At 45.3% G+C, this 26,449-nt stretch overlaps 1 protein-coding gene across 2 annotated transcripts in view; it reads right to left on the bottom strand.

Moving 5' to 3' along the window:
• RGS20 (regulator of G protein signaling 20) overlaps positions 1-26,449 on the bottom strand; it is a 285,681-nt gene that overhangs the window by 88,874 nt on the left and 170,358 nt on the right. Inside the window, exon 1 of one of the 2 annotated variants that reach the window (XM_073631602.1) lies at positions 14,313-14,621. The exons of the other annotated variant lie outside the window; for it this stretch is intronic. Coding sequence (XP_073487703.1) covers positions 14,313-14,417 — 105 coding nt within the window. The 5' untranslated portion in view covers positions 14,418-14,621. Of the gene's footprint in view, positions 1-14,312; positions 14,622-26,449 lie in introns of those variants that run through there. 2 annotated transcript variants of the gene reach the window in all.

The raw sequence follows: 26,449 nt of genomic DNA, 5'->3' as shown, positions 1-26,449 counted from the left end.
TAACAGCTAAGAGGGTATATGTTTCCGACAAATTTTTTTATTACTTTTTTATTTCTTTACAACCTTTAAATTATTCCTATTAATATTCTCCACCATCACTGCATAATCTTTACCTATAGTCGGGTCAGTAAATTCATTTTGGTTTCCTCCTCTTCCCAGTAAAATGGTGAAACCAACATCTAGAGTTTTGGAAACATTTCCACATTGCAATTTCAGCTGAGAGCAAACCAGCAATTTGCAAATACTGTGAGAAGAAATATTCTTTTCCAAGAATTGTTTTCTTTAAAATTTTAAAAAGCAAGTTTAGTTTATTTACTGAATAACCTGTACTTTTATTTCATGTATAATACTTTTATACACACTGCATTTCGCATTCCCAGTGTAACAAAATGACTTTCAACTACTCCACACTGATTTTTTTTTTTTTTCTTTCCAAAAATTTTTTTTTTTCCAGAAAAAACAGGGGAAAGCATTTTTTTCTCATGGCTTAAAAATTTCCAGAAATTTTGCATCTCTATCCTAGAGTAGAAGAAGAGTAGATGGAACACAAAACAACTGGAGGAGCAAGGAACAAAATGACTGAGAATGCCCAAAAGGCACACTTCCAGAGTTTTAGGAGCTGGTAGGTCCAGATTGGTTTCAAATAGAGTAAAAGGTTCAATCTCAAAACATAAGTAATAGATTTACTGAATGTTCTTCACACCTTGGGCAACACACTTGTATCACTAAACCCTTGCGAGACAATTTAATGGAGGTGTAGTTTAGATGGTGAATAAACCTGAATTGGGTTATTCTATCTGCTGTACTGATAACATCTTCAAAACAAGTTTCAGTAACTTTCTCCCAATCATTTTCCATGAGATCTGGAAGACAACGTAACCATTTTCTGTAGGGGGATGCAAATGGATGCAAGCCCTGAGCTTGCAGACCTTCATAGAAGGTGGTGACCAATATATTTTTTAATAGGTGTGCAAGTAGGTCAAGTATTTACAAGGAAGGAACAAGTAAGACAAGGAGATCAGTGGTGGTGACCAATTAAGTTGCACATCATATGTAGATATTAACTCCGTCCTCCTAAAGCCTCAATTTTTTGACAACTTACTGAATATTTTTTTTCACTCTTTAGGGTTCACAAGCGCCAACCACATGTGCTGTAAAACATTTATTATGAATGGATGTGACAAGTGACACTACTGTACTACACCTGACTCACGTTGTTTACTGAGGTGTACAGCATACTGCCTCCTGACTCACAAACTTATCTACATTCCAAATGACTCATACTCTAGTTTTTCCTAAAATTCACCTCTGACTCACATCAGATTTTTTATAAGTTTTAGCTGACACTTGAGGGATTTTAAACCATCAAAGCAGCAGATTGACTCACACTGTGATAAGTGACTCACAGTTTAATACACTCTTTTAAAAGACGATTTGCTTAAAAACCTCAGATTATTCCAGGTTTGAGGGACTGATTAGAAAAAGTCCCAAACCAGCTGCACACGGTGGATATTCGCTCTCCCACACACGAGACGCCATCTGTTCGCATCGCACATTAGCGCTGGACATCATGTTACTAACTCACATATTATGTCTGCCGGATTGTTAACCTGTGTATTAGGATTCTGTCTCCTGTGTGTTAGAGGGACATTCCACTAATTTTCAAGGTTCTTACTTCTTCCAAGCATTTAGACAGTAAGTATGAATTCTCATCTTTATCAACTTACTGTAGCCTTTATGGCAGGAAAATATGCATTTGGTATCTTTTGGTCTAAGATAGGATTACAAAGTTCTTCAATAAAGCACTCCAAAGAACAAAGTTCAGCAATTCACTCAACTAAATTCAGTTTATAGAAAACAGACTAGAAAAATACATTCTCATTGGTTGATCTGGTTTACATACCTGGGAACTCTTTAAACTGAGTATTCCTCAGAATGGGGTGTGGAGCTGATAGCAGCGCGAGTAACATGCTGTGGTGAATGATGGGTGTTGCAAAATTGCATTAACACTGGGAGAGGCTTAAAGGGGTTGTAAAGGTATAAATTTTTTCACCTTAATGCATTCTATGCATTAAGGTGAAAAAACTTTTGATAATACCGCCGCCCCCAGCCCCCCCGTTTTACTTACCTGACACCTCGAAACTCGGCCGCTCGTCCCCGACCTCCATTCAGCCGATCAGCCTGGTCGCTGATTGGCTATAGTGGATGGATTGAAAGCAGCGCAGCCATTGGCTCGGGCTGCTGTCAATCACATCCAATGACGCGGCGCGCCGAGGGCGGGGCCGAGTGATACAGCGAGCGGCTATAGCCGCCGGCTGTATCACGGGAGTGCGCCCGCAATAACTAACCACCATGCGAGAGAGCTCGCATTAAGGTGGTTAGTTATTGCGGGGAGGAGCTGAGACAGCCACCGAGGGACCCCAGAAGAGCAGGTTCGGGGCCACTCTGTGCAGAACGAGCTGCACAGTGAAGGTAAGTATAACATGTTTGTTATTTTTAAAGAAAAAAAAAATTACCTTTACAACCCCTTTAAAAATTGAGCCTATGTACAGGGTGTCGGAGTCAGAAGTATGTAACGTACATTACATGCTCTATATTACAGTGCAGGGATCCGTGTTGCATAATGTACATAGTGCAGGGGTCTGGGTTGGATAAGGTACAGTGCCTTGCACGAGTATGTTTTGTTTTCTCACATCCTGGAATTAACATGGATTGTTTGAGGATTTGCATGATTTAATTTACAGAACATGCTAACAACTTTGAAGATGTTTTTTTTTTATTGTGAAGCAAATAACAAATAGGACAAAATAACAGTGTGTTTGGGGTCATTGTCCTGCTGGAAGGTGAACCTCTGTCCTAGCCTCAAATCACACACAGAGTGGTACAGGTTTTGCTCAAGAATACTCCTGTATTTATTACCATCCATCTTTCCCTCAACTCTGACCAGTTTCCCAGTCCCGACTGCTGAAAAACATCCCCACAGCATGATGATGCCACCACCATGTTTCACTGAAGGGATGGTGTTCTTTGGGTGATTTGATGTGTTGGGTTTATGCCAGACATAGCGTTTTCTTTGATGGCCAAAAAGTTCAATTTCAGTCTCATGAGACCAGAGCACCTTCCTCCATACATTCCACACATTTTGGGAGTCACCCACATGCCTTTTCGCAAACTCAAAACGTGCCATTTTGTTTTTTGCTGAAAGTAATGGCTTTCTTCTGGCCACTCTGCCATAAAGCCCAACTTTATAGAGCGTACGGCTTATTGTTGTCCTATGTACACGTACTCCAGTCTTTGCTGTGGAACTCTGCAGCTCCTCCAGGGTTACCTTAGGTTTCTGTGCTGCCTCTCTGATTAATGCCCTCCTTGCCCGATCCGTGAGTTTTGGTGTGCGGCCGTCTCTTGGCAGGTTTGCTGTTGTGCCATGTTCTTTCCATTTGGTTATGATATATTTGATGGTGCTCGTAGGGATCATCAAAGATTTGAATTTTTTTTTATAACCCAACCCTGACTTGTACTTCCCAACAACATTGTCCCTTACTTATTTGGAGAGTTCCTTGGTCTTCATGGCAGTGTTTGGTTAGTGGTGCCTCTTGCTTAGGTGTTGCAGCCTCTGGGGCCTTTCAAAAAGGTGTGTATATGTAATGACAGATCATGTGACACTTAGATTGCACACAGGTGGACATCATTTCACTATGTGACTTTTGAAGGTAACTGGTTGCACCAGAGCTTTTTATGGGCTTCATAACAAAGGGGGTGAATACACACACACATGCCAATTATCATTTTTTTATTTCTGAAAAATAGTTTTATGTATATATTTTTATAATTTTACTTCACCAACTTAGACTATTGTGTTCTGATCCATCACATATAATTCAGATTAAAAAAACATTGAACTAAAGGCTGTAATGTAACAAAATATTTAAAAAGCCAAGGGGTGAATACTTTTGCAAGGCACTGTACTTAGTACAGCTGGGATGGCTAATGTACATCATGCAGAGGTCTGGGTTGGGTAACCTACATAGTGCAGGGGTCTGGGTCATAATGTATCTAGCGCAGCTGGGCTGGCTTATGTACCTAGTGCAGGGGTCTGGATTGGGTAACGTACACAGTAGAGCTGCACAATTAATCGTTAAAAAATCGCAATCTCGATTTAACCCCCTTGTGATCTTAATACAGCATTTCCTCGATTCAGTGCAGAGAGTTCTCTGCTCACAGCTGACACCTGTCATAAAAAAAAAAACAGGCAGCCTGCCAAGTTTATCACAACATTGTCAACTGAGAGTTGGGAGATAACTGTAAACAAAAAATAATTTTGGACGTTTTTACCGCTGCTGTTAGGCTGCTTTCACACTGGGGCGGTAGGGGGCGTCGGCGTAAAACAGCGCTGCTTTACCATCGGTATTCGGCCGCTAGCGGTGCGGTTTTAACCCCCGCTGGCGGCCGAAAAAGGGTTAAAACCGCTCGTATATCGCGGCTATGGCCGCGGTATTGCCGCGGTATAGCCGCGCTGCCCCACTGATTTCAATGGGCAGGAGCGGTTTAGGAGCGGTGAATACACAGCTCCTTCACCGCTCCAAGGATGCGGCTGGCAGGAGTTTTTTTCTTCTCCTGTCAGCGCACCGCTTCAGTGTGAAAACCCTCGGGCTTTCACACTGAACGGTTTGCAGGCAGTATTTTTAGCGCAATAACGCCTGCAAACCGCCCCAGTATGAAAGGGCTCTTAGGGGCGTTTGACATTTTTTTTAACTGCCTCTAAAAGTCCCTCCATGTTAGCCTATGTGTCCATGCACACATAAACTGTCAGAGGCGTTTAGGGGCAGTAGAAAAAAACGACAGCCTGTGCTTCCAGGAGCAGTTAAAACGAGCCGTAAAAACAAAAAAAACGCCAAAAAACTTGTCTAAACGCCGCTAAATGCATCCAGCCACGTTTAGATGTGTTTGATGTTTTTAAATTATAAAGAGTGCTTATAATGAAAAACGCCAAAAACATATAAATGCGAAAAAAACAGGCATTTTTAGCGCTGCTGTAGTGCTGGCGTTTTTAAAACGTCCTGTGTGCATGAGCCCTAAAACCTTTCCTCAACTATTCAACTTGACAGATAGGAACCGATGTTTAAAAACGTCCATTGTGCTGCGTTTACATGCCGTGTTTGCGTTTAGAAGCGTTTATTGCAAATAGTCAAAAATGTATCTGCATTTAAAACGCCTGTAAACGAAACGTGAGTTACCGCGTTTCCAAGCTGTTACAGGCATTTGGCTTTTCAAATGCCTCTGAACATCCGTCCTGAACGCATTTTTTTTTATTTCCAAAAAATGTTTCTAAACTCAACGGCCTGGAAATTACTATAAACCACCCTGTGTACATGTACTGATAAGATAACAGAGGAGAGTTCAGGGGCAGCTGAAAAAAATGCCCAACTGCTCCTAAACGTCAGTTTACCAGCATCAGTGTACATGAGGCAGATCAACGGAATTAACTTTCCTCTGTACATGAGGTCAGTTTAACCATTAAAAAGAGGAACTGCAGTCTGTTCACATAATTTGTAATAAAAACATCTTTGCCATTCTGAAGCTTCCCTCCAACCACTTTGCATATTTTATATATACTGTGATTCTGTACTTGCCAAATATGCTGCAGAAATCTCCCTCCACTGAGTCTGGCTGCATCCATTTTAACTGCGGGCAGCTCAAGCTGCTGCCTGTTCACTTCATGGATTTACACAGACACACAGAGGCACTCCTCCAGCTCTGCAGCTCTCATTTTCTCTCTTATAACTCATCCCCCCTCCCTTCCTGGCAAACTCTCACGAGAGTGAGAAAGAGAGCTGTGCATGATGTCATAAACCTAGGGCCTAGGCTAATGACCAGACAAGAAAGAGGAAGTGGGCTGTATAAGGTATTTACTGTCAGAACAATTTTTTTTTTACTATCCAAAGTTAAAACAACAAGGGCAGAAGATTTAATAGATGGAAATATGAAAAAATGACCGAAGGTCCGCTTTAAAGACTAAACCTTTAACTGACACTTGTTGCTTACAAGTTAAAATCAGTATTTTTTGCTAGAAAATTACTTAGAGCCCCCAAACATATTATATATATATATATATATATATATATATATATATATATATATATATATTAGCTGCAGAGTGTAAAGAGAATAAAATGAACGAATAAAAGAAAAAATAAACAGTAAAGTTAGCCCAATCTTTTTGTATAATGTGGAAGATGATGTTATGCTGCGAGAATCGTCAGAGAATCAGGATCTTTATTCCAAGAAAAGCAATCATGGTTCTCATTTTAGCCAGAATCGTGCAGGTCTGGGTTGGGTAACATACATAATGCAGAGGTCTGGGTTGAATAACATACATAGTGCAGCTGGGATGGATAATGTACATAGTGCAGGGATTGGGTAGCGATCTCCCGGTGTAATGCTGGGTCCGCCGTGTGCAATGACTTATATTGGCATGGGGCGGGGCCACCAGATGACATAATTTGCAAATTTACGGTGTACCCCATACTCATTCACCTAGGGTGGGGGGCTGGGATCTGGGGGCCCCTTTGTTAAAGGGGGCTTCCAGATTCCGTTAAGTTCCGTTAAGCCCCCGCCTGCAGACCCCGACAACCAACGGCAAGGGTTGTCGGGAAGAGGCCCTTGTCCTCATCAACATGGGGAAAGGTGCTTTGGGGTGGGGGGGGCACAGAGCCCCTGCCCCAAAGCACCCACCACCCCATGTTGAGGCCATGTGGCCTGGTATGGTTAAGGGGGGGCGCTTGCCCCCCCTTTCCTGACCTGCCGGGCTGCGTGCTCAGATAAGGGTCTGGTATGGATCTCGGGGGGACCCCCACGCCATTTTTTTTGGGCGTGGAGGTTCCCCTTAAAATCCATACCAGACCGAAGGGTCTAGTATCGTCTTGGGGGGGGGGAACTCACGCTAAAAATTTTGGCGGGGTTCCCCTTCAAGATTCTCAGCACACAAGTCGCACCGCAAGTCAGATCATCTTGATCCAACTTCTGGTGCGACTTCTATTCGAATCAATGGGCTCCCATAGGGAACCACTGATTTTCAATAGAGGCAGAGAAACGTGGCTTAAAGCTAGTGCGGCTAAACGTGCATTGACGCCAATGCAAAATGCGGATAAAATCGCGTTTTTAACACCACTTTTTTCCTGGCGTCAGCACTAGCTTTACAGCTGTTTTTTTAAAACGTCCGTGTGGATGAGGCCTTACTTTGCAAACTGAACATTTAGGGGAGATTTACTAAAACTGATTTACTAAAGAGATTTTATAAAACTAACTTTGGCTTGTTCCAGTGGTTGTATATGAAATATTAAAAAAGCATATACCTCTATGGTGTGTACTTGTCTAAATTCAGAGCACTAAGTGTAATTTCTGTCTGCTGTTTCTTCCTCTGCAATCTGCATGACTAGCACTTCTGACACCAAGAGATAAAAAGGTGACAGGGAGGGAGCTCCAGCTGATTGACAGCCTCAGCGCTGATCTTGTGTGCTATGTGAAGAGGGTTTATCCCTTCCCTCCAATCAGCTCTAAGAGCTCTCCTCACTGATCTCCGCAGAGTGTAACTTCCGCTCTCCACCCCCTTTTTTTCTGACAGCTTAGACAAGCTTATAAATTCTGAACGGATGTAAGACCGTAGATAAATAAGTGAAACCTATGTAGGAGGATTTATTTCATCTCTGTGTGTCACCTGAGGCCGGTCACTTCACTGGCTATGTGTAAGTGCCGGTTCACACATGGGCGGCACGACTTGCAGGTCGCCTCAGCGAGGCGACCTGCAAACGACTGCCGGGGCGACTTGCGAGACGACTTCTGCATAGAAGTCTATGCAAGTCGCCCCAAGTCGCCCCCAAAGTAATACAGGAACCTTTTTCTAAGTCGGAGCGACTTGCGTCGCTCCGATTAGAACGGTTCCATAGCACAGAACGGGAGGCGACTTGTCAGGCGACTAGGTCGCCTGACAAGTCGCCCCAGTGTGAACCGAGCCTAAGGGTTTACAACCAAAGGGTTTGACAAAACTTAGAAGCTGATTGGTTACTATGCACAGCTGCAGCAGGTTTTGTGTCCATCAGTTTCAGTAAATCTTTCCTTTAGTGAACAGTTGCCTACTCCTTTACTAAATCAACTGCACAATCTTCCAAATACTTGAAAAGCTTAAAAAAAAAAAATGAACTCCAGGTATGATCTTTTATGCAAAGTTACATTGGTACAGCTTGGCACAATAAGTGTATGCATATCTGATACCTAAGGGACTGCTGACAATCACTGTAGTAGTTGGTGCTACTATAGTCATAGCTGCAGGATTTCGACTGGCTTCCCCACTGCACAATGAGCGCTGGGGGTCACAATACTGCTAGGACTGAAATACTTCTCTGGACTTCTTCTTGACTTAATTTCAAAAGCAATGCTTAGGCTAGGTTCAAATTGATGCTGCTCTGCGAGCCTCGTTTTGCGCAGGCATGGTAGCCAATGAATGGGCTTTCACACCTCCTGAAACGCAGGGAAAAGGCCCCTGCATCATTTCTGGAAACGCAGTGCGGTTCCCAGTACTGGAGCGATTTCCAGTGCATGTGGCACGCCATAAGGATTAAAGGCACCCACACACATCTCCTGCGTTTTTCTGTGCGGGTGGTTGCGGCTGCAGGAATAGGTGCGGACCTGCAGCGGGAACCACCTGCACAGGTGGGGACCAAGCCTTAGTAGATATGACTGCGATGTGTGTATATCAGTAACAAGTATTTAATAAACAATAGTTTAGATTGATTACTTTCCAACACACAGGAATATGTTGAAAACAGTTTAGGTAAACAGAAAAAGTTGCAATTAGCAGAACACTAATTCACAAAATGAATTATAAAAATGATATAAAAGGGCACATGAACAAATAACAGAACACTTATCAAACCTTTTTATATTTAATCAATTTCAATATTTGCTGGTCACTCCAATAACTCCAATGGCACACAGATTTTCATACTGTGTGTGAATGCTTGTATAATCAGAACTGTTCACCACTATTCATACACGACAACAGAAAACTTTTCCATGGATTTATTAAAGCTGCCTGCCAACCTGCCTGCTGAACCTCCTGCCAACTATGGCCAGAAAGCAAGCCACGGGAGCATGCACTTGTGCATTACAGAGCAAGGCTGGGGACATGCACAGTGGCCGTAGTGTGGGAACACGGCCAAGTTCCTTGGCTGCCAGCCTATCCGGGAGTGTATTCAAACACACAGGCAGAAAGAGCATCATAAATACAAATGTTGAGTGCACCGCCTCATAAATATATTTTTTTAGCATTTTACACTACAATTAAAGGGAAAATATGCATGACATATAAATGAAATCTTTTCTTTCCTGATCACACTGACATATTTGATATATTTTTAAATAAATAATATTTTTAGCACCATGAAGAACTATTAAAATTATTTTTTTAGGCATAGTTACTTTAGATCAAATTCAAATTTAAATATGTGTTTTTTATTTATTTTTTTATAAATACAGGGTACCTGTATTTATTTTTTCAGTCTGTTAAAATTATACAATTCTACTTCCAAATAATTTAGAATACTGAGAAAATTAGGTTCACCTTTAAAGTTAAGAGTTGTAAAATGTGTGGCAGGAAGAAGAGGCTGTCATGGCCACAGGGATGTACACTTGACTTATGAATTTGTATAATCACGGGGGTTGATTTACTAAAGCTAGAGAGTGCAAAATCTGATGCAGCTCTGCATAGAAACCAATCAGCTTCCAGGTTTTATTGTCAAAGCTTAATTAAAGAAGCTGAAGGTAAAAGCTGATTGGCTACCAGCACAGCTGCACCAGATTTTGTACTCTCCAGTTTTAGTAAAGCAACCCCTTTGTCTCATGCCAGGTATGCTCATGTATTTCTTCAACCCACACATGTGAATTGTGCCACTTTTTGTAAATCAGATCTAGGCGTCCCTACTACATCATCTGAGATCATCAGCCTGTTCAACCAACTATCATCAAAAGATCAACTAATAAACCATAGTAAATAAGGCCACTATGCAGGCTAGCATAATCAAACCTAAAAAAGACTATGGGGTTGATTTACTAAAACTGGAGAAGCCAATTAGCTTCTAACTTCAACTTGTTCAATTAAGCTTTAACAAAAAAAAAAAACTGGAAGTTGATTGGTTTCTATGCAGAGCTGCACCAGATTTTGCACTCTGCGGTTTTAGTAAATCAATCCCTATGCCTTTTAAATCTATATAAAATTTTAATGTGACTGGGACACAGTATAGAGGTGTGCATCACATAACATGTTATCGTCTGTATAGTTCCATCCATCTACTAAAACATAAACATATTGGGGCACTATTCCACCAACTGACACCAATGATGGAGCACCATTCCCCCTACTGACACCAACAATGGGACACTATACTTCTTGATAATAACAATGGGTCACTATTCCTCCCATCAAAACCAATGATGGGACACTGATGCCAGGGCTCAGTGCGGGACAAGGGCGGGGGCGAAGATGGAAAACTGCACCGCATACTAGCTCGTTATGAAATACCTTAGATTAAAGCCCCCGTATCGCAGCCTGGTCCACGCCGAGGGAGCTGACATTTTGCCCTCGGCGTTTCTTCCAGGTTCGCGGCTCCAGCGCTGTGAGTGGCCGGAGCTGAGATGACGTCACTCCCGCGCATGCGCGTGGGAGTCTTCTTCCTGGCAAGGTCCGGCAGCATCTGCTTGACCTTCAGCTGGGCATTCAGAGCGCACGCACCGCTGACGTCAACGGCTGCATGCAAAGTGAATATCTCCTAAACTGTACAAGTTTAGGAGATATTCTTTTTACCTACAGGTAAACCTTATTATAGGCTTACCTGTAGGTAAAAATGACAAATGAGGATATACAACCACTTTAAAAAAGTTGTTTGCAAGCTGCGCTGAAGTCGCGCTGTGTGGGGTGGCTTCAAAGTCGGGTGACACTGGCTGGGAAGGGGTTAACATCTAGGGGCAATCAAGGACTTAACTGTGTCTAACAATGTGTAATGTGTGCCGCTTTTTACTACTGATTGATTTGTTTATTTTGTATGCTTTGCATGGAAAAGAAAAAAAAAAAGCAATCGTTCCCTCTGTCCAGAGCCCTGTGTTGATTGTCAACACAGAGCTCTGGGCTGTGATTGGACACATTGGCTGGGATCTGCAGACAGACTCCCGCTGTGTAGTATCACAAGGGAGTAGAAGGGAGGATCATGCGCCCCAAACAGGCAGCGATGTGTTATTACGTCCCAGTGCCTGTAGCTGCCACTTGCGGTGGGTTGGCAAGTGGCTAATTAGCAATTTTATTTGTAATATGCAGCAGGAAAGGGGGTTAATGTACTGTCACTGATGCATTAGTGACCAGTGGCAGTTGATTAACCCCTTTGTGCTGTATTAGTGACACCAGTGGGTCACTAATGGAGATTACTCCGCCTGACAGGGAAGTGAAGGGAGGGCCTGGTCTTAGGCTTGTGCCGGGTACAGGAGCGCACTCGGCACATGTTTCAGGCTATTTATGTAGTGCGGCCGGTGTGTACAGCACACTGCACACTTCTCCAGCGCCCCCCTTCCTCCAGTAACTAGTGCCGCCAGGGCATCCACCCCTTCCGCCCCCCCCCCCCCCCCCCCCCCCTGCACCGGCCCTTTTTCTATTCCTACTGGCTACAGTCCGGGCCCCCTAAAGTCTGAAGGGCAGTAAACTGGCCCTTTGCTTAGAAAGTTTGGGGAACCCTGCTATATAGTATACATTGATTACAAAAAAATAAATAAAAAATCACTTAAAATCAAAACAGCCAAAAGATATATTAAATGTCAAAATCTGATAATACAAGATATCATTGGGACTCATGGGTCACTTAGAGAAATAGATAGATGTAGATAGAGAGATAAAGAGAGATGGAGCTCTAGAATGATAGATAGATAGATAGATAGATAGATAGATAGATAGATAGATAGATAGATAGATAGATAGATAGATAGATAGATAGATAGATAGATAGATAGATGTACAGTAAGTGAGGATGAGGATTGGATCTCGCTCGCTCTCTCTGCCCCTTACTACATGTCACTGGGGTCTCCATTGGGATTATTAAGTGACTGAGGCTGATCAGCAGCTGCCCAGCGATACAGACCTCCATTCTCCATCCACATAAACACAATACACTGGAGAGATCAAACTGCTCTTTGATGTAAGCTTCATTTAAACAGAACCTAGATTACACAACCAAGAATGAATGGAATAATGGATCTAAATGCAGCACATAGATAAATGTGTACATGTGTATATACTGTATATATATATATATATATATATATATATATATATATATATATATATATATATAAATAATATTTATATATGTACATTCAGTCTGCGGAACATTCCATCACATATTTCATCCTGCATAGGTTCCAAAATATATTCCTCAATCATTATTTGTTGATAGAAAAATGTTTTTTTTTGCACTGCTGCAATCCAGCTGTTTATTCAACAGTAAATCTCCAGCTTCACAGCGAGGCTTCAACCGCAGTGCGTTTCAAAGCCCCTTCACCTTCCCTAACACAAGGGGTTAACCCTGTGCCATGCTGCAGTGTCTAAATCTGACTCACAGTCAAGTTATAAATAACCGGGCATCAATCTATGTCAATGAGCTGCTGGGCATTGGTGCCAGTTTGTGATCTACACATGTACAGCACAGGCATTCAGATCTGGTGCCACCATAAGCCAACATTGTACCTGGCCAGTAGCTGGCACTTGGTAACCCAGCAGCAATGGCAGGAAGGGCACAGGTTGGATACCTGTTATTAGTGTCATGCATTGGAGGGGGGAGGGCAGTGCTGGGTGGTATATGGAGGGCTGTGCATTAGACAGGTAATGTATGGATGGATGTGTGTGGAGGTGTATGGAGGTATTTGGGGGTATATGGAGGTGTATGGAAGTATATGGAGGTGTATAGATGTGTATGGAGGTATTTGGAGGTGAATAGAAGTGTATGGAGGTATATGGTGGTATATGGAGGTATATGGTGGTATATGGAGGTATATGGGAGGTATATGGTGGTATGAGGAGGTATATGGTGGTATATGGGAGGTATATGGTGGTATATGGAGGTATATGGTGGTATACGGAGGTAAATGGAGGTATATGGTGGTATATGGAGGTATATGGTAGTATATGGAGGTATATAGAGGTATATGGAGGTGTATGGTGGTATATGGAGGTATATAGTGGTATGAGGAGGTATATGGTGGTATATGGAGTTATATAGTGGTATGAGGAGGTATATGGTGGTATATGGAGGTATATAGTGGTATGAGGAGGTATATGGTGGTATATGGAGGTATATAGTGGTATGAGGAGGTATATGGTGGTATATGGAGGTATATAGTGGTATGAGGAGGTATATGGTGGTATATGGAGGTATACAGAGGTATATGGAGGTGAATAGAAGTGTATGGAGATATATGGTGGTATATGGAGGTATATGGAGGTAAAAGGAGGTATACGGTGGTATATTGAGGTATACGGTGGTATATAGTGGTATGAGGAGGTATATGGAGGTAAAAGGAGGTATACGGTGGTATATTGAGGTATACGGTGGTATATAGTGTTATGAGGAGGTATATGGTGGTATATTGAGGTATACGGTGGTATATGGTGGTATATGGAGGTATATTGAGGTATATGGTGGTATGAGGAGATATATGGTGGTATATTGAGGTATATGGTGGTATGAGGAGGTATATGGTGGTATATTGAGGTATACGGTAGTATATGGTGGTATATTGAGGTATACGGTGGTATATGGAGGTATATAGAGGTATTTAGGAGGATGAGGATGGCTCTCTGATCTGGATGCTTGTACAAGGCTCTGATGATCATTACATTGGAGGATTGAGGGATGACAGATCCCAGCACACAGAACACACAGATAAGAAATCACAGCACACAATGATCAGCTCCATAGAAGAGCCAGCTATAGAGGACCTCAGGCAGACCATGCTGAGAGGTGTGCAGTGCAGGGATCATACACTGTAAATATATATATATATATATATATATATATATATATATATATATATATATATATATATATATATATATATATATATATATATATCTCCTCTACATGGGCTATAAAAATGGATCCGTTTGTGTGGCAGTGCTGGATAGGTAGGTAGGTAGATGGGGGGGATACAATCAGTGGTGATCCTGGCACAGACCCCCTTATCAGGGGAGGACAAGGATCCCCGATCCCAGGAATACTCACAATGTCACCATCAATGCCGGGAGATAGCGGACGGTCCTTGCCTGGATCACATCCGTTGAAGCTGGGCTGCTCACCCAGGGCTGGTTGCTCATCATCCATGCGCATGCGTCTCAGGCTTCTCCTGCACGATGATGATGGTTGTCCTTGTTATTGGGGTCCGGGGATCAGTCCGCGATCATAGCACTGAGCGGAGAGCCGAGAGTCCGCTCTACATGGGGAAGGATGGAGGAGAGTGCCGGGGAGAGACGGGGAGGAGTGCCAGAGCTCATCACCGCTACATCCCCTGAGAGTACACAACGAGCACTCACTGTCTACAGGGGGGGGGGGGGGGGGAGTACACTGTGTGTGTGTGTGTGTGTATAGGGGGGGTGTACACTGTGTGTATAGGGGGGTGTACACTGTGTGTGTGTATAGGGGGGGGTGTACACTGTGTGTGTGTGTATATGGGGGGTGTACACTGTGTGTGTGTATAGGGGGGGTGTACACTGTGTGTGTGTGTGTAGGGGGGGTGTACACTGTGTGTGTGTATAGGGGGGGTGTACACTGTGTGTGTATGGGGGGGGGGGGGGGTGTACACTGTGTGTGTATATAGGGGGGGGTGTACACTGTGTGTGTGTGTGTAGGGGGGGTGTACACTGTGTGTGTGTATAGGGGGGGTGTACACTGTGCGTGTATGGGGGGGGGGGGTGTACAGTGTGTGTGTATAGGGGGGGGTGTACAGTGTGTGTGTGTATAGGGGGGGGTGTACACTGTGTGTGTGTGTATAGGGGGGGTGTACACTGTGTGTGTGTGTATAGGGGGGGTGTACAGTGTGTGTGTGTATAGGGGGGTTACACTGTGTGTGTGTATAGGGGGGGTGTACACTGTGTGTGTGTGTGTGTGTGTATAGGGGGGGTGTACACTGCGTGTGTGTGTGTGTGTGTGTGTATAGGGGGGGTGTACACTGTGTGTGTGTGTGTAGGGGGGGTGTACACTGTGTGTGTGTGTATAGGGGGGGTGTACAGTGTGTGTGTGTATAGGGGGGTTACACTGTGTGTGTGTATAGGGGGGGGTGTACACTGTGTGTGTGTGTGTGTGTGTATAGGGGGGGTGTACACTGTGTGTGTGTATAGGGGGGGGTGTACACTGTGTGTATAGGGGGGGGGTGTACACTGTGCGTGTATGGGGGGGGGGGTGTACAGTGTGTGTGTATAGGGGGGGTGTACAGTGTGTGTGTATAGGGGGGGTGTACACTGTGTGTGTGTGTGTATAGGGGAGTGTACACTGTGTGTGTGTGTGTATAGGGGGGGTGTACACTGTGTGTGTGTGTGTGTGTGTGTATAGAGGGATGTACACTGTATGTGTATGGGGGGTGTACACTGTGTGTGTATGGGGGGGTGTACACTGTGTGTATGGGGGGTGTACACTGTGTGTATGGGGGGGTGTACACTCTGTGTGTGTATAGGGGGGGTGTACACTGTGTGTGTATGGGAGGTGTACACTGTGTGTGCATGGGGGGTGTACACTGTGTGTATGGAGGGGGGTACACTGTGTGTGTGTATGGGGGGGTGTACACAGTTTGTGTGTGTATAGGGGGGGGTGTACACTGTGTGTGTATGGGGGGGTGTACACTGTGTGTGTATGGGGGGTGTACACTGTGTGTGTATGGGGGGTGTACACTGTGTGTGTATGGGGGGTGTACACTGTGTGTGCATGGGGGGTGTACACTGTGTGTATGGAGGGGGGTACACTGTGTGTGTATGGGGGGGTGTACACTGTGTGTATGGAGGGGGGTACACTGTGTGTGTATGGGGGGGGGTGTACACAGTTTGTGTGTAGGGGGGGTGTACACTGTGTGTGTATGGGGGGATGTACACTGTGTGTGTGTGTGGAGGGGGGTACACTGTGTGTGTATGGGGGGTGTACACTGTGTGTGTGTATGGGGGGTGTATACTGTGTGTAATTTAACCAGCCTAGGTTACTCAGAGGTGCCATCTTCTAGCTCAGAAGACACCATACACATTATCATAAGTATAAACACAGAACTCCTTCAGACAATAGCAGACCTACTTACAATAAACACATTATGGCAGGAGGCCCCAGACAGGTGGCTTGCAGATGACATCAGCATCTGCTATGAGTCCCACACTGGCAGATACCATCATGGCCTCCTTAACCACTTGCCGCCTGCCATATTGCAGAATGATGGCGGCAAAGTGATTGTGTTATCCTGATCGGACGTCATATGATATGATCAGGATAAAAAAGCCGGCGTGTGCCGACGGGGGCGTGCAACCCGGCGATTGGAGGTGCTGTGTGTCAGTCTAACACACCGCAACTCCGATCGTGGTATGAAGTCTCTGACAGAGGCTTCTTACCACGTGATCAGCTGTGACCAATCATAGCTGATCATCACGTGAACCAGGAAGTGCCAGTAAACAGCTTTCCTCAGTTCACGCTGGCAGGGAGAGCACATTGATTATCAGTACAGCCCCCATCAAAAGGTGCCCATCAGCTGCCAATCAGTGCCCAACACCTGCCAGCCTGTCCCCATAATAAACGGATGTCAGTGCCCACAACAGTTTCCAAAAAAGTGCCAGTGCCCCATCAGTAATGCCTGTCAGTACCCCATCAAAGAACCAATCAGTGCCTTTCAGTAATGCCTGTCAGTAGCTCCTCATCAGTGCTGCCTATCCAGTGCCACCTAGCATTGCTCATCAGTTTTTTTTTTAATTGTCTGTTTTTTTCGTTTATAGCGCAAAAATAAAAAAATGCAGAGGTGATCAAATACCACCAAAAGAAAGCTCTATTTGTGAGAAGAAAATGATAAAAATTTAATTTGGGTACAGTGTTGCATGACCGCGCAATTGTCATTCAAATTGCGACAGCGCTAAAAGCTAAAAAGTGTCCTGGGCAGGAAGTGGGAAAAGTGTCTGGTATTGAAGTGGTTAATAATATCCTCTTACATTACATAACAGAACATCTTTCTAAATGCTTGGAGCTCCCTCAAATGCCAGGGCCCATAGTTGGTAGGCAAGAGGCTAGCATTCAGTCCCCTCCAAAAGCCTCTGTCCTGGGTGAGTCTATCACATTTCTCCCAAAATCAAAAGTTGACTAATAAGGTCCCAGACCTCCACCTGGTCTGAACATGCGTTAGTCGGGCAGAGTGAACTCACATAGTCAGCCTGCATGAACCCCATTCTTGGCTGCAAGGAATAGTTGTCATCAGTAGCTGGGAGGCAGAGGTCATTGACTCTCTGCCCGGCGGCCAGTGCTTCAGCTGGGTGGTTTTTAAGCTCCTGAGGCTAGGTCTGCTGCTGGGCAGAGGGGCCGATTCTCCCAGCTTCCTGAAGCTGTGGAGGCACTGTGGGTGCTAGGCAGAGGCCAGCAGCGCTCTGTTGCCAACGATTCAGCTGGGAGTAGAAGCTTTACTACATCAGCTTGGTGTTGGGGAGAGGGGTCAACTGCCCCATCTCCCTGGACCTCCATAGTTGTTGCCAGTGCTGGGCAGAGGTTGGTAGCACTCTGCCCTGTTGCCAGCAATTCAGCTGGTAGGAGAAGCATCACTAGATCAGTCCTGGGCTCGGTCTGCTGGGGAGAGGGGCCGCTCGCCCCAGCTCCCTGAAGCTGTGGAGATACTGTAGGTGTTAAGCAGAGGCCAGCAGCACTCTGCCCTGTTGCCAGCTCTTCTGCTGGGTTGCTGTCAGTGGAGACTCCAGGTCCATCCACCGACACCAGCTCAAGCTGCAGTTGTGAGGTGCCGATTGCATTCCCTCCCTGGAGCTCCTGCGGAGTTGATTGTTGTGTGCAGAGGCCAGTAGCATTCTGCCCTATTCGCGCTTCAGCTCTCACATCATCCGGTCCGGCTAACTGTTGGGGAGGGAAGACAGTTTCCTCCACTCTGGCTGACTGTTGGGGAGGGAGGATGACAACCTCCTCTCCCTTCTCCCCCTGGATCCTGATCTGCTGCTCGGGAGGGACTGCCGCCTCCTCACCTTGGGCCTCCGGAACTGCTGCGGGTGGGGGGCAGAGGTCTTGGCCCCACTGTCCAGTTGTCATCGCTTCAGCTGGAGAAGTTTCTTGTAACTCCACAGATGCTCCTGGCAGGAAATCCCATGTCCCTGTCACTGTTGTGATAGAAAGGCTGGCTGCCTCTTCTCTCAGGAAGCCTGAAGCTGCTGTTGGTGCTGGGCAGAGCTCAGTGATATTCTGCCCTGACGCCAGCTCTTCTGCTGGAGGCTCACTCAGTTGTTCTTCCTCAGCAGGAAAGTCGATTAAATCACTAGTCTCTGGAACTGCTGAAAATTCAGGACACGGGTTGGTGGCACTTGGGCCCAGTGTCAACACTTTGGCAGGTGATTCATAATCCGTAACATCCTCTGATGAAAAGGCAATTAAATCCATACATTTCGTGATCTGTGGCTGGGGAATGAGGATGGCTTCCTCTTCTCCCTCACTCTGCAACTGCAAATGGGAAGATGAGCCTGCTGCTCCATCTCTCAAACCTTTACCTAGCTGCTGGACAAACATATTCCTCCATCCAAGCTCATCCTGTGCAGAAACAGGATCATCAAGGTCAGTCAACACTTTCTGCATCTGCCATAAGACCCCTGCGTCCATAAGTGTGGGTGGAGTTGGGCAAAGCACACTGTTACTCTGCCGCATTGCCAACTCTTCAGCCAGGATTTCAGCACTGTCGGCTGGTACTTCTTGATATTCCCAGGTAAAGGGAGCCCAGACCTGCTGCTGAACAGAATCTAGCAGCTGTCTTTGGCAATCGCAAGCTCCCATTCCTGATTGGCTAGAAACTCCAAATCTTCCAGTGCCCAGGGAACTTCTGAGACCTTCAGCATCCAATCTTTGTATTCCAATATTTCTTCCAAACACCACTCCAAATCGCTCCCAAAGTCAGGGTCCTCGGACAGCTTCTCTAATAACAGCCTCAGGCCACCGTAGCCAAAGTCTTCTGTTGGGGTGTCGTCCGCTGTCAACGGGCACACTTGGGCTACATACCAGCGGAAGGCTCTGTAGCTCTCGTCCAACCACATCTCTGCTTGGACCAGCCTTGTTATCTCAGCTTTCTATTCCTTGTGGGGTTGTCTCCCCAAAAACACCATTCGCACTCTGTACTGCGACCAGTACCTTTCTTGCAATTAGGAGAGAATTTTCCCCTGGTGTAGTTGCTCACGGGCTTTCCAGAGTTCCCAGCGGACAGAATCATACCATCCTAGCAGGACCTGCTCTGACACTGGTCCCCTGTGCTGCATCTCTCGCAACCTCCTTCCAAATTCCTCTTCCATGGCGGCTGGTATCTGTACCTCTCCTCTCCTGCTATCCAGACCTTGGATCCAGGTGGAGGTTTGGATGTCCCACACTTCAGGAAGCATCCCACTGCTTTCCACCAATGTAACTGAACGTCCCACATTCCGCTTGAGAGCTTCCATCATATACCACTTCCTCCAGTCTGACTATAGATATTAGATATTATAGCCACATATTACAACCAAGAACTAGGCAGGACTCGTTTGGCTGCATAGCTGGAACTGTTTATTTGAACAAGAATACAGGCTTTTATACACTTGAGAAGGAGGTTCCCCCCTTCTGATCATATTAGCCCAACAATACAAACTGTAACCAGAAACATAAATTAACATGAGCTAATTAAATAATCATTTAACCAGCCCAGGTGACTCAGAGGTCTGACCTGAAACTTGCTGTCTTTTAACTCAGAAGACACAATGCACATCATCATAAGTATAAACACAGAACTCCTTCAGGCAATAGCAGACCTACTTACAATAAACACATTATGGCATGGGCCCCAGACAGGTGGCTTGCTGATGACATCAGCAGCTGCTATGCGTTCCACACTGGCAGATACCATCATGGCCTCCTTAATAATGTCCTTTTGCATTACATAACAGAACATCTTCCTAAATCCTTGTAGCTCCCTCAAATGCCAGGGCCCATAATCGGTAGGCAAAAGGCTAGCATTCAGTCCCCTCCAAAAGCCTTTGTCCCGTCTATCACATACACTATATGTGTGTGTGGGGGGGATGTACACTGTGCATATTTATGGGGGGTGTACACTTACCAGCCAGCCTGCAATAGAAACAAACTGTCCCTGTCTAACAATTCACATTAATAACAGAGGGTTTTGTTGCACACATTTGGAATATACTGTATGTGAAAGCAGAGCCCACATCAAGGCTCCTCTGTGTACTTTAAAGGCTAGTTATAAATTGGGATGGTTGCCATCTCTTTGGATAGCTTGTTCCCACCATTTGGTGAGGGAACACATTGGATGTTTCCAGCTGGCAGTGTGCCATTGCTGGGTGTCCAATGTGTTTCTGTGCCTTTAACCACTTGCTTACTGGGCACTTTCACCCCCTTACTGCCCAGGCCAATTTTCAGCTTTCAGCGCTGTCACAATTTGAATGACAATTGCTCGGTCATGCAGCACTGGTGGGCACTGATAAGGCTGGACTGATCCTAGCAGGACCTGCTCTGACACTGGTCCCCTGTGCTGCATCTCTCGCAACCTCCTTCCAAATTCCTCTTCCATGGCGGCTGGTATCTGTACCTCTCCTCTCCTGCTATCCAGACCTTGGATCCAGGTGGAGGTTTGGATGTCCCACACTTCAGGAAGCATCCCACTGCTTTCCACCAATGTAACTGAACGTCCCACATTCCGCTTGAGAGCTTCCATCATATACCACTTCCTCCAGTCTGACTATAGATATTAGATATTATAGCCACATATTACAACCAAGAACTAGGCAGGACTCGTTTGGCTGCATAGCTGGAACTGTTTATTTGAACAAGAATACAGGCTTTTATACACTTGAGAAGGAGGTTCCCCCCTTCTGATCATATTAGCCCAACAATACAAACTGTAACCAGAAACATAAATTAACATGAGCTAATTAAATAATCATTTAACCAGCCCAGGTGACTCAGAGGTCTGACCTGAAACTTGCTGTCTTTTAACTCAGAAGACACAATGCACATCATCATAAGTATAAACACAGAACTCCTTCAGGCAATAGCAGACCTACTTACAATAAACACATTATGGCATGGGCCCCAGACAGGTGGCTTGCTGATGACATCAGCAGCTGCTATGCGTTCCACACTGGCAGATACCATCATGGCCTCCTTAATAATGTCCTTTTGCATTACATAACAGAACATCTTCCTAAATCCTTGTAGCTCCCTCAAATGCCAGGGCCCATAATCGGTAGGCAAAAGGCTAGCATTCAGTCCCCTCCAAAAGCCTTTGTCCCGTCTATCACATACACTATATGTGTGTGTGGGGGGGATGTACACTGTGCATATTTATGGGGGGTGTACACTTACCAGCCAGCCTGCAATAGAAACAAACTGTCCCTGTCTAACAATTCACATTAATAACAGAGGGTTTTGTTGCACACATTTGGAATATACTGTATGTGAAAGCAGAGCCCACATCAAGGCTCCTCTGTGTACTTTAAAGGCTAGTTATAAATTGGGATGGTTGCCATCTCTTTGGATAGCTTGTTCCCACCATTTGGTGAGGGAACACATTGGATGTTTCCAGCTGGCAGTGTGCCATTGCTGGGTGTCCAATGTGTTTCTGTGCCTTTAACCACTTGCTTACTGGGCACTTTCACCCCCTTACTGCCCAGGCCAATTTTCAGCTTTCAGCGCTGTCACAATTTGAATGACAATTGCTCGGTCATGCAGCACTGGTGGGCACTGATAAGGCTGGACTGATAGGTGGCATCGATGGGCTCTGATAGGTGGTACTAATAGGTGGCATTGATGGGCAATGATAGGAAGCACTGATAGGCCGCACTGATGAAGCAACATGTGATTGGCCCTTTAATCCAATCTGTGATCAGCTGAGTCCAAAGGACTCGGCAGTCACAGAGCGCGCCGCCCGCATGCCACAGGGGGTGTGCGGGAAGCATGATCACCGGAAGACATCAATAGACGCACTCCCAGCAAAGTAAGCCCACACTGTAGCCGTCATTCGGCTATAGCGCGGGTGGGAAAAGGGTTAAGGAGGAGTGGGCTCACTCCAGACAGACCTGTCCTTAATCTATCCACTGCTGTATATGTTCCAACTTGGAGAGTCACAAAAATATAGAGTTAGGACCGCAGTACGCAGAGGAGCCTTGATGCAGGCAGTGCAGCTTTCAAATATATTTGCAAATGTTTGCAACTAAACCCTTTGTTTATAATGTGAATTGTTAGACAGGGTCAATTTGGTTTGTTAGCAGGCTAGCTGGTAAGTGTGCTGGGAATGTTTTGTGTTTGTGTACAGGGGGTTTGCATGTACAGGGGAGCAGTGTTAGCTTTAACCTCAAATTTCAATTTAGTTTTAGTCATAGGCTTTTGACTAAAATGCCATTTTAGTTTTAGTCATATTTTAGTAGATTCAAATCTAATGGGTTTAGTTAAATTGTAATGCATTATTTAAGCATTTCTCTAGAATTGCCAATATCTATGTACTTCTGGAGTAAAAATCTAATAACATGTAGTGGGGATGGGGAAGTAAATGGGAGAGGAGTGCACAGGACAGAGACATGTTGTGGGGATGGGGAAGTAATTGGGAGAAAATTAGTGCACAGGGCAGAGACATGTAGTGGGGATGGGGAAGTAAATGGGAGAGAAGGAGTGCACAGGGCAGAGACATGTAGTGGAGGTGGGGAAGTAAATGGGAGAGAAGGAGTGCACAGGGCAGAGACATGTAATGGGGAAATAAATGGGAGAGAAAGAGTGCACAGGGCAGAAACATGTAGTGGGGGTGGGGAAGTAAATGGGAGAGGAGTGCACAGGTCAGAGACATGTAGTGGGGGTAGGGAAGTAAATGGAAGAAAAGGAATGCACAGGGCAGACATGTAGTGGGGGTGGGGACGTAAATGGGAGAGAAGGAGTGCACAGGGCAGAGACATGTAGTGGGGATGGGGAAGTAAATGGGAAAGGAGTGCACAGGGCAGAGACATGTAATGGGGGAGTAAATGGGAGAGAAGGAATGCACAGGGCAGAGACATGTAAATGGGGGTGGGGAAGTACATAGAAGAGAAGGAGTGCACAGGGCAGAGACATGTAAGTGGGGGTGGGGAAGTGCATAGAAAAGAAGGAGTGCACAGGGCAGAGACATGTAGTGGGGATGGGGAAGTAAATCGGAGAGAAGGAGTGCACAGGGCAGAGACATGTAATTGGGAAGTAAATGGGAGAGAAGGAGTGCACAGGGCAGAGACATGTAATTGGGAAGTAAATGGGAGAGAAGGAGTGCACAGGGCAGAGACATGTAATGGGGAAGTAAATGGGAGAGAAGGAGTGCACAGGGCAGAGACATGTAATGGGGAAGTAAATGGGAGAGAAGGAGTGCACAGGGCAGAGACGTGTAAGTGGGGGTGGGGAAGTAAATGGGAGAGAAGGAGTGCACAGGGCAGAGACATGTAAGTGGGGGTGGGGAAGTAAATGGGAGAGAAGGAGTGCACAGGGCAGAGACATGTAAGTGGGGATGGGGAAGTAAGTGGGGGAGAAGAAGTGCACAGGGCAGAGAAGTGGTCTGGGGAGGATGTTATTCTACACAGTGCTAAGCACTGCTACCTTACTGGGAGGGGAAACACTTTGCACGTGGTTTGCAAGGCATAGTTCTAGAACTCCCAGGCAGTAAACAGACAGAGGGAGCCTGCATCTCTCAGCCAATACTGCTTGTCAGGGGTGAGGCTTTAATAGACAGGCAGAGCTCAGAGGAAAAAGGAAGTTCAGGTGTCTAAATGTCCCTCCCTCACATTTTTGTTCCGTTTTTGTCCATGAACGAAAGTTGGAATTGATTTTCGTCATAGTTTTTACATCACTTGACTAAATTAAAACTTTATTTTCGTTTCGTTTTCGGCACTGAAAACATCCAGCTGACGAAAATTATGATGAAAATATTTTGGTCGACAAGGTTAACACTGCAGGAGAGGTGTGCATAGTGTGATGTAAGGTCTTTTATTTTTCCTTTTTCAATAACAGTGGGCCATAAACTCACCAAAACACATCTACCACTTAGGTAGATATGTATCCCTGGAAGGTGTACATACAGTAGTGTGAGTGTGTGTATCTCGGGAAGGTGTGCATAATGTGAGTGTGTGTATCCCTGGAAGGTGTGCATAATGTGAGTGTGTGTGTTCCGGAAGGTGTGCATAATGTAAGTGTGTGTATCCCTGGAAGGTGTGCATAATGTGAGTGTGTGTATCCCTGGAAGGTGTGCATAGTGTGCGTGTGTGTATCCCGGTAAGGTGTGCATAATGTGAGTGTGTGTATCCCTGGAAGGTGTGCATAATGTGAGTGTGTGTATCCCTGGCAGGTGTGCATAATGTGAGTGTGTGTATCCCTGGAAGGTGTGCATAGTGTGCATGTGTGTATCCCGGGAAGGTGTGCATAATGTGAGTGTGTGTATCCCTGGAAGGTGTGCATAATGTGAGTGTGTGTATCCCTGGAAGGTGTGCATAATGTGAGTGTGTGTATCCCTGGAAGGTGTGCATAATATGAGTGTGTGTATCCCTGGAAGGTGTGCATAGTGTGCGTGTGTGTATCCCGGGAAGGTGTGCATAGTGTGAGTGTGTGTATCCCTGGAAGGTGTGCATAATGTGAGTGTGTGTATCTCGGGAAGGTGTGCATAGTGTGAGTGTGTGTATCCCTGAAAGGTGTGCATAATGTGAGTGTGTGTATCCCTGGAAGGTGTGCATAATGTGAGTGTGTGTATCCCTGGAAGGTGTGCATAGTGTGAGTGTGTGTATCCCCGGAAGGTGTGCATAATGTGAGTGTGTGTATCCCGGGAAGGTGTGCATAGTGTGAGTGTGTGTATCCCTGGAACCTGTGCATAATGTGAGTGTGTGTATCCCTGGAACCTGTGCATAATGTGAGTGTGTGTATCCCTGGAACCTGTGCATAATGTGAGTGTGTGTATCCCTGGAACCTGTGCATAATGTGAGTGTGTGTATCCCTGGAAGGTGTGCATAGTGTGAGTGTGTGTATCCCTGGAACCTGTGCATAATGTGAGTGTGTGTATCTCGGGAAGGTGTGCATAATGTGAGTGTGTGTATCCCGGGAAGGTGTGCATAATGTGAGCGTGTGTATCCCTGGAAGGTGTGCTTATTGTGAGCATGTGTATCTCATGACATGTGCATTCTCTGTGCCGGACTGCTCCCCTTCCCATGGCACTACCGGCTTCCCTCTCTTATCGGCTGCCAATTGAACAGGCCATGTGTCAGGATGGAGAGCGGAGGAAAGGGGCGGTAAATATGTCATTTAGCAGCCCCCCCTTTTTTTTTTGAATGGACAAAGTGAGTGATTGGTACTGATCACTCCCATGTCCATCGTAACTGAGTATAGTAAACAATGTTTACTATGCTTCAGTTTATGAATGAACAGGAGCCTCTGTCTCCTGTTCATTCATCTTCAGTGTAGTTGAGGCTACAGAGAAAGGAATTGAAAACACTGTGCCCTCAATTCCTTTCTTTCCCTGAAGGGTGAGATGTTAGGAATCTGTTCAGAACACTGATATCTCACCAAGTCCCACCAACAGCGTTGTAAAAAAATTAAAAAATATATTTTAAAAAATAATAGCAAAATAATTTTAAAAAATTTACAATTTTTTTTAAATTGTAAAAAAAAAATTTAATTTGTAAAAAATAATTTTTCGAAAACATTATAAAAAATAATTTAAAAAAATTGTAAAAAAATTATTTAACTAATTGCCAACCAGCCGCCGCAATTATACTGCGACAGGTTGGCTCGGCTTCGCAGATCTCTGTAAGTGTACGTCGGGCTTTGTACACGGCGATCTGTGGGTGCCCATTGGCCGACAGGGGAGCCAATCAACGTGTCCGGTAGACGCAGCAGATCCCTGTTCTGTCAGGGGATGAAACACAGATCCTGTCCTTCTGCTATGCAGGAAGACAGATCTGTGTGTTGTTTCAGGCAGCCCACACCCCATACAGTTAGAACACAGTGAGGGAACACATTTAAGGCCTTGATTGCCCCTGATATTAACCTCTTCCCTGCCAGTGCCTTTAGTACAATGCCAGTGCATATTTTTAGCACTGATCACTATAATAATGTCACTGTTTCCCAAAAAAGTGTCAAAATGTCACAGTACTGCTAAAAATTACAGA

Source organism: Aquarana catesbeiana, linkage group LG05 (genome assembly GCF_042186555.1).
Source record: "Aquarana catesbeiana isolate 2022-GZ linkage group LG05, ASM4218655v1, whole genome shotgun sequence".
Taxonomy (NCBI): domain Eukaryota; kingdom Metazoa; phylum Chordata; class Amphibia; order Anura; family Ranidae; genus Aquarana; species Aquarana catesbeiana.
This window is presented reverse-complemented; position numbering and strand designations above follow the sequence as displayed.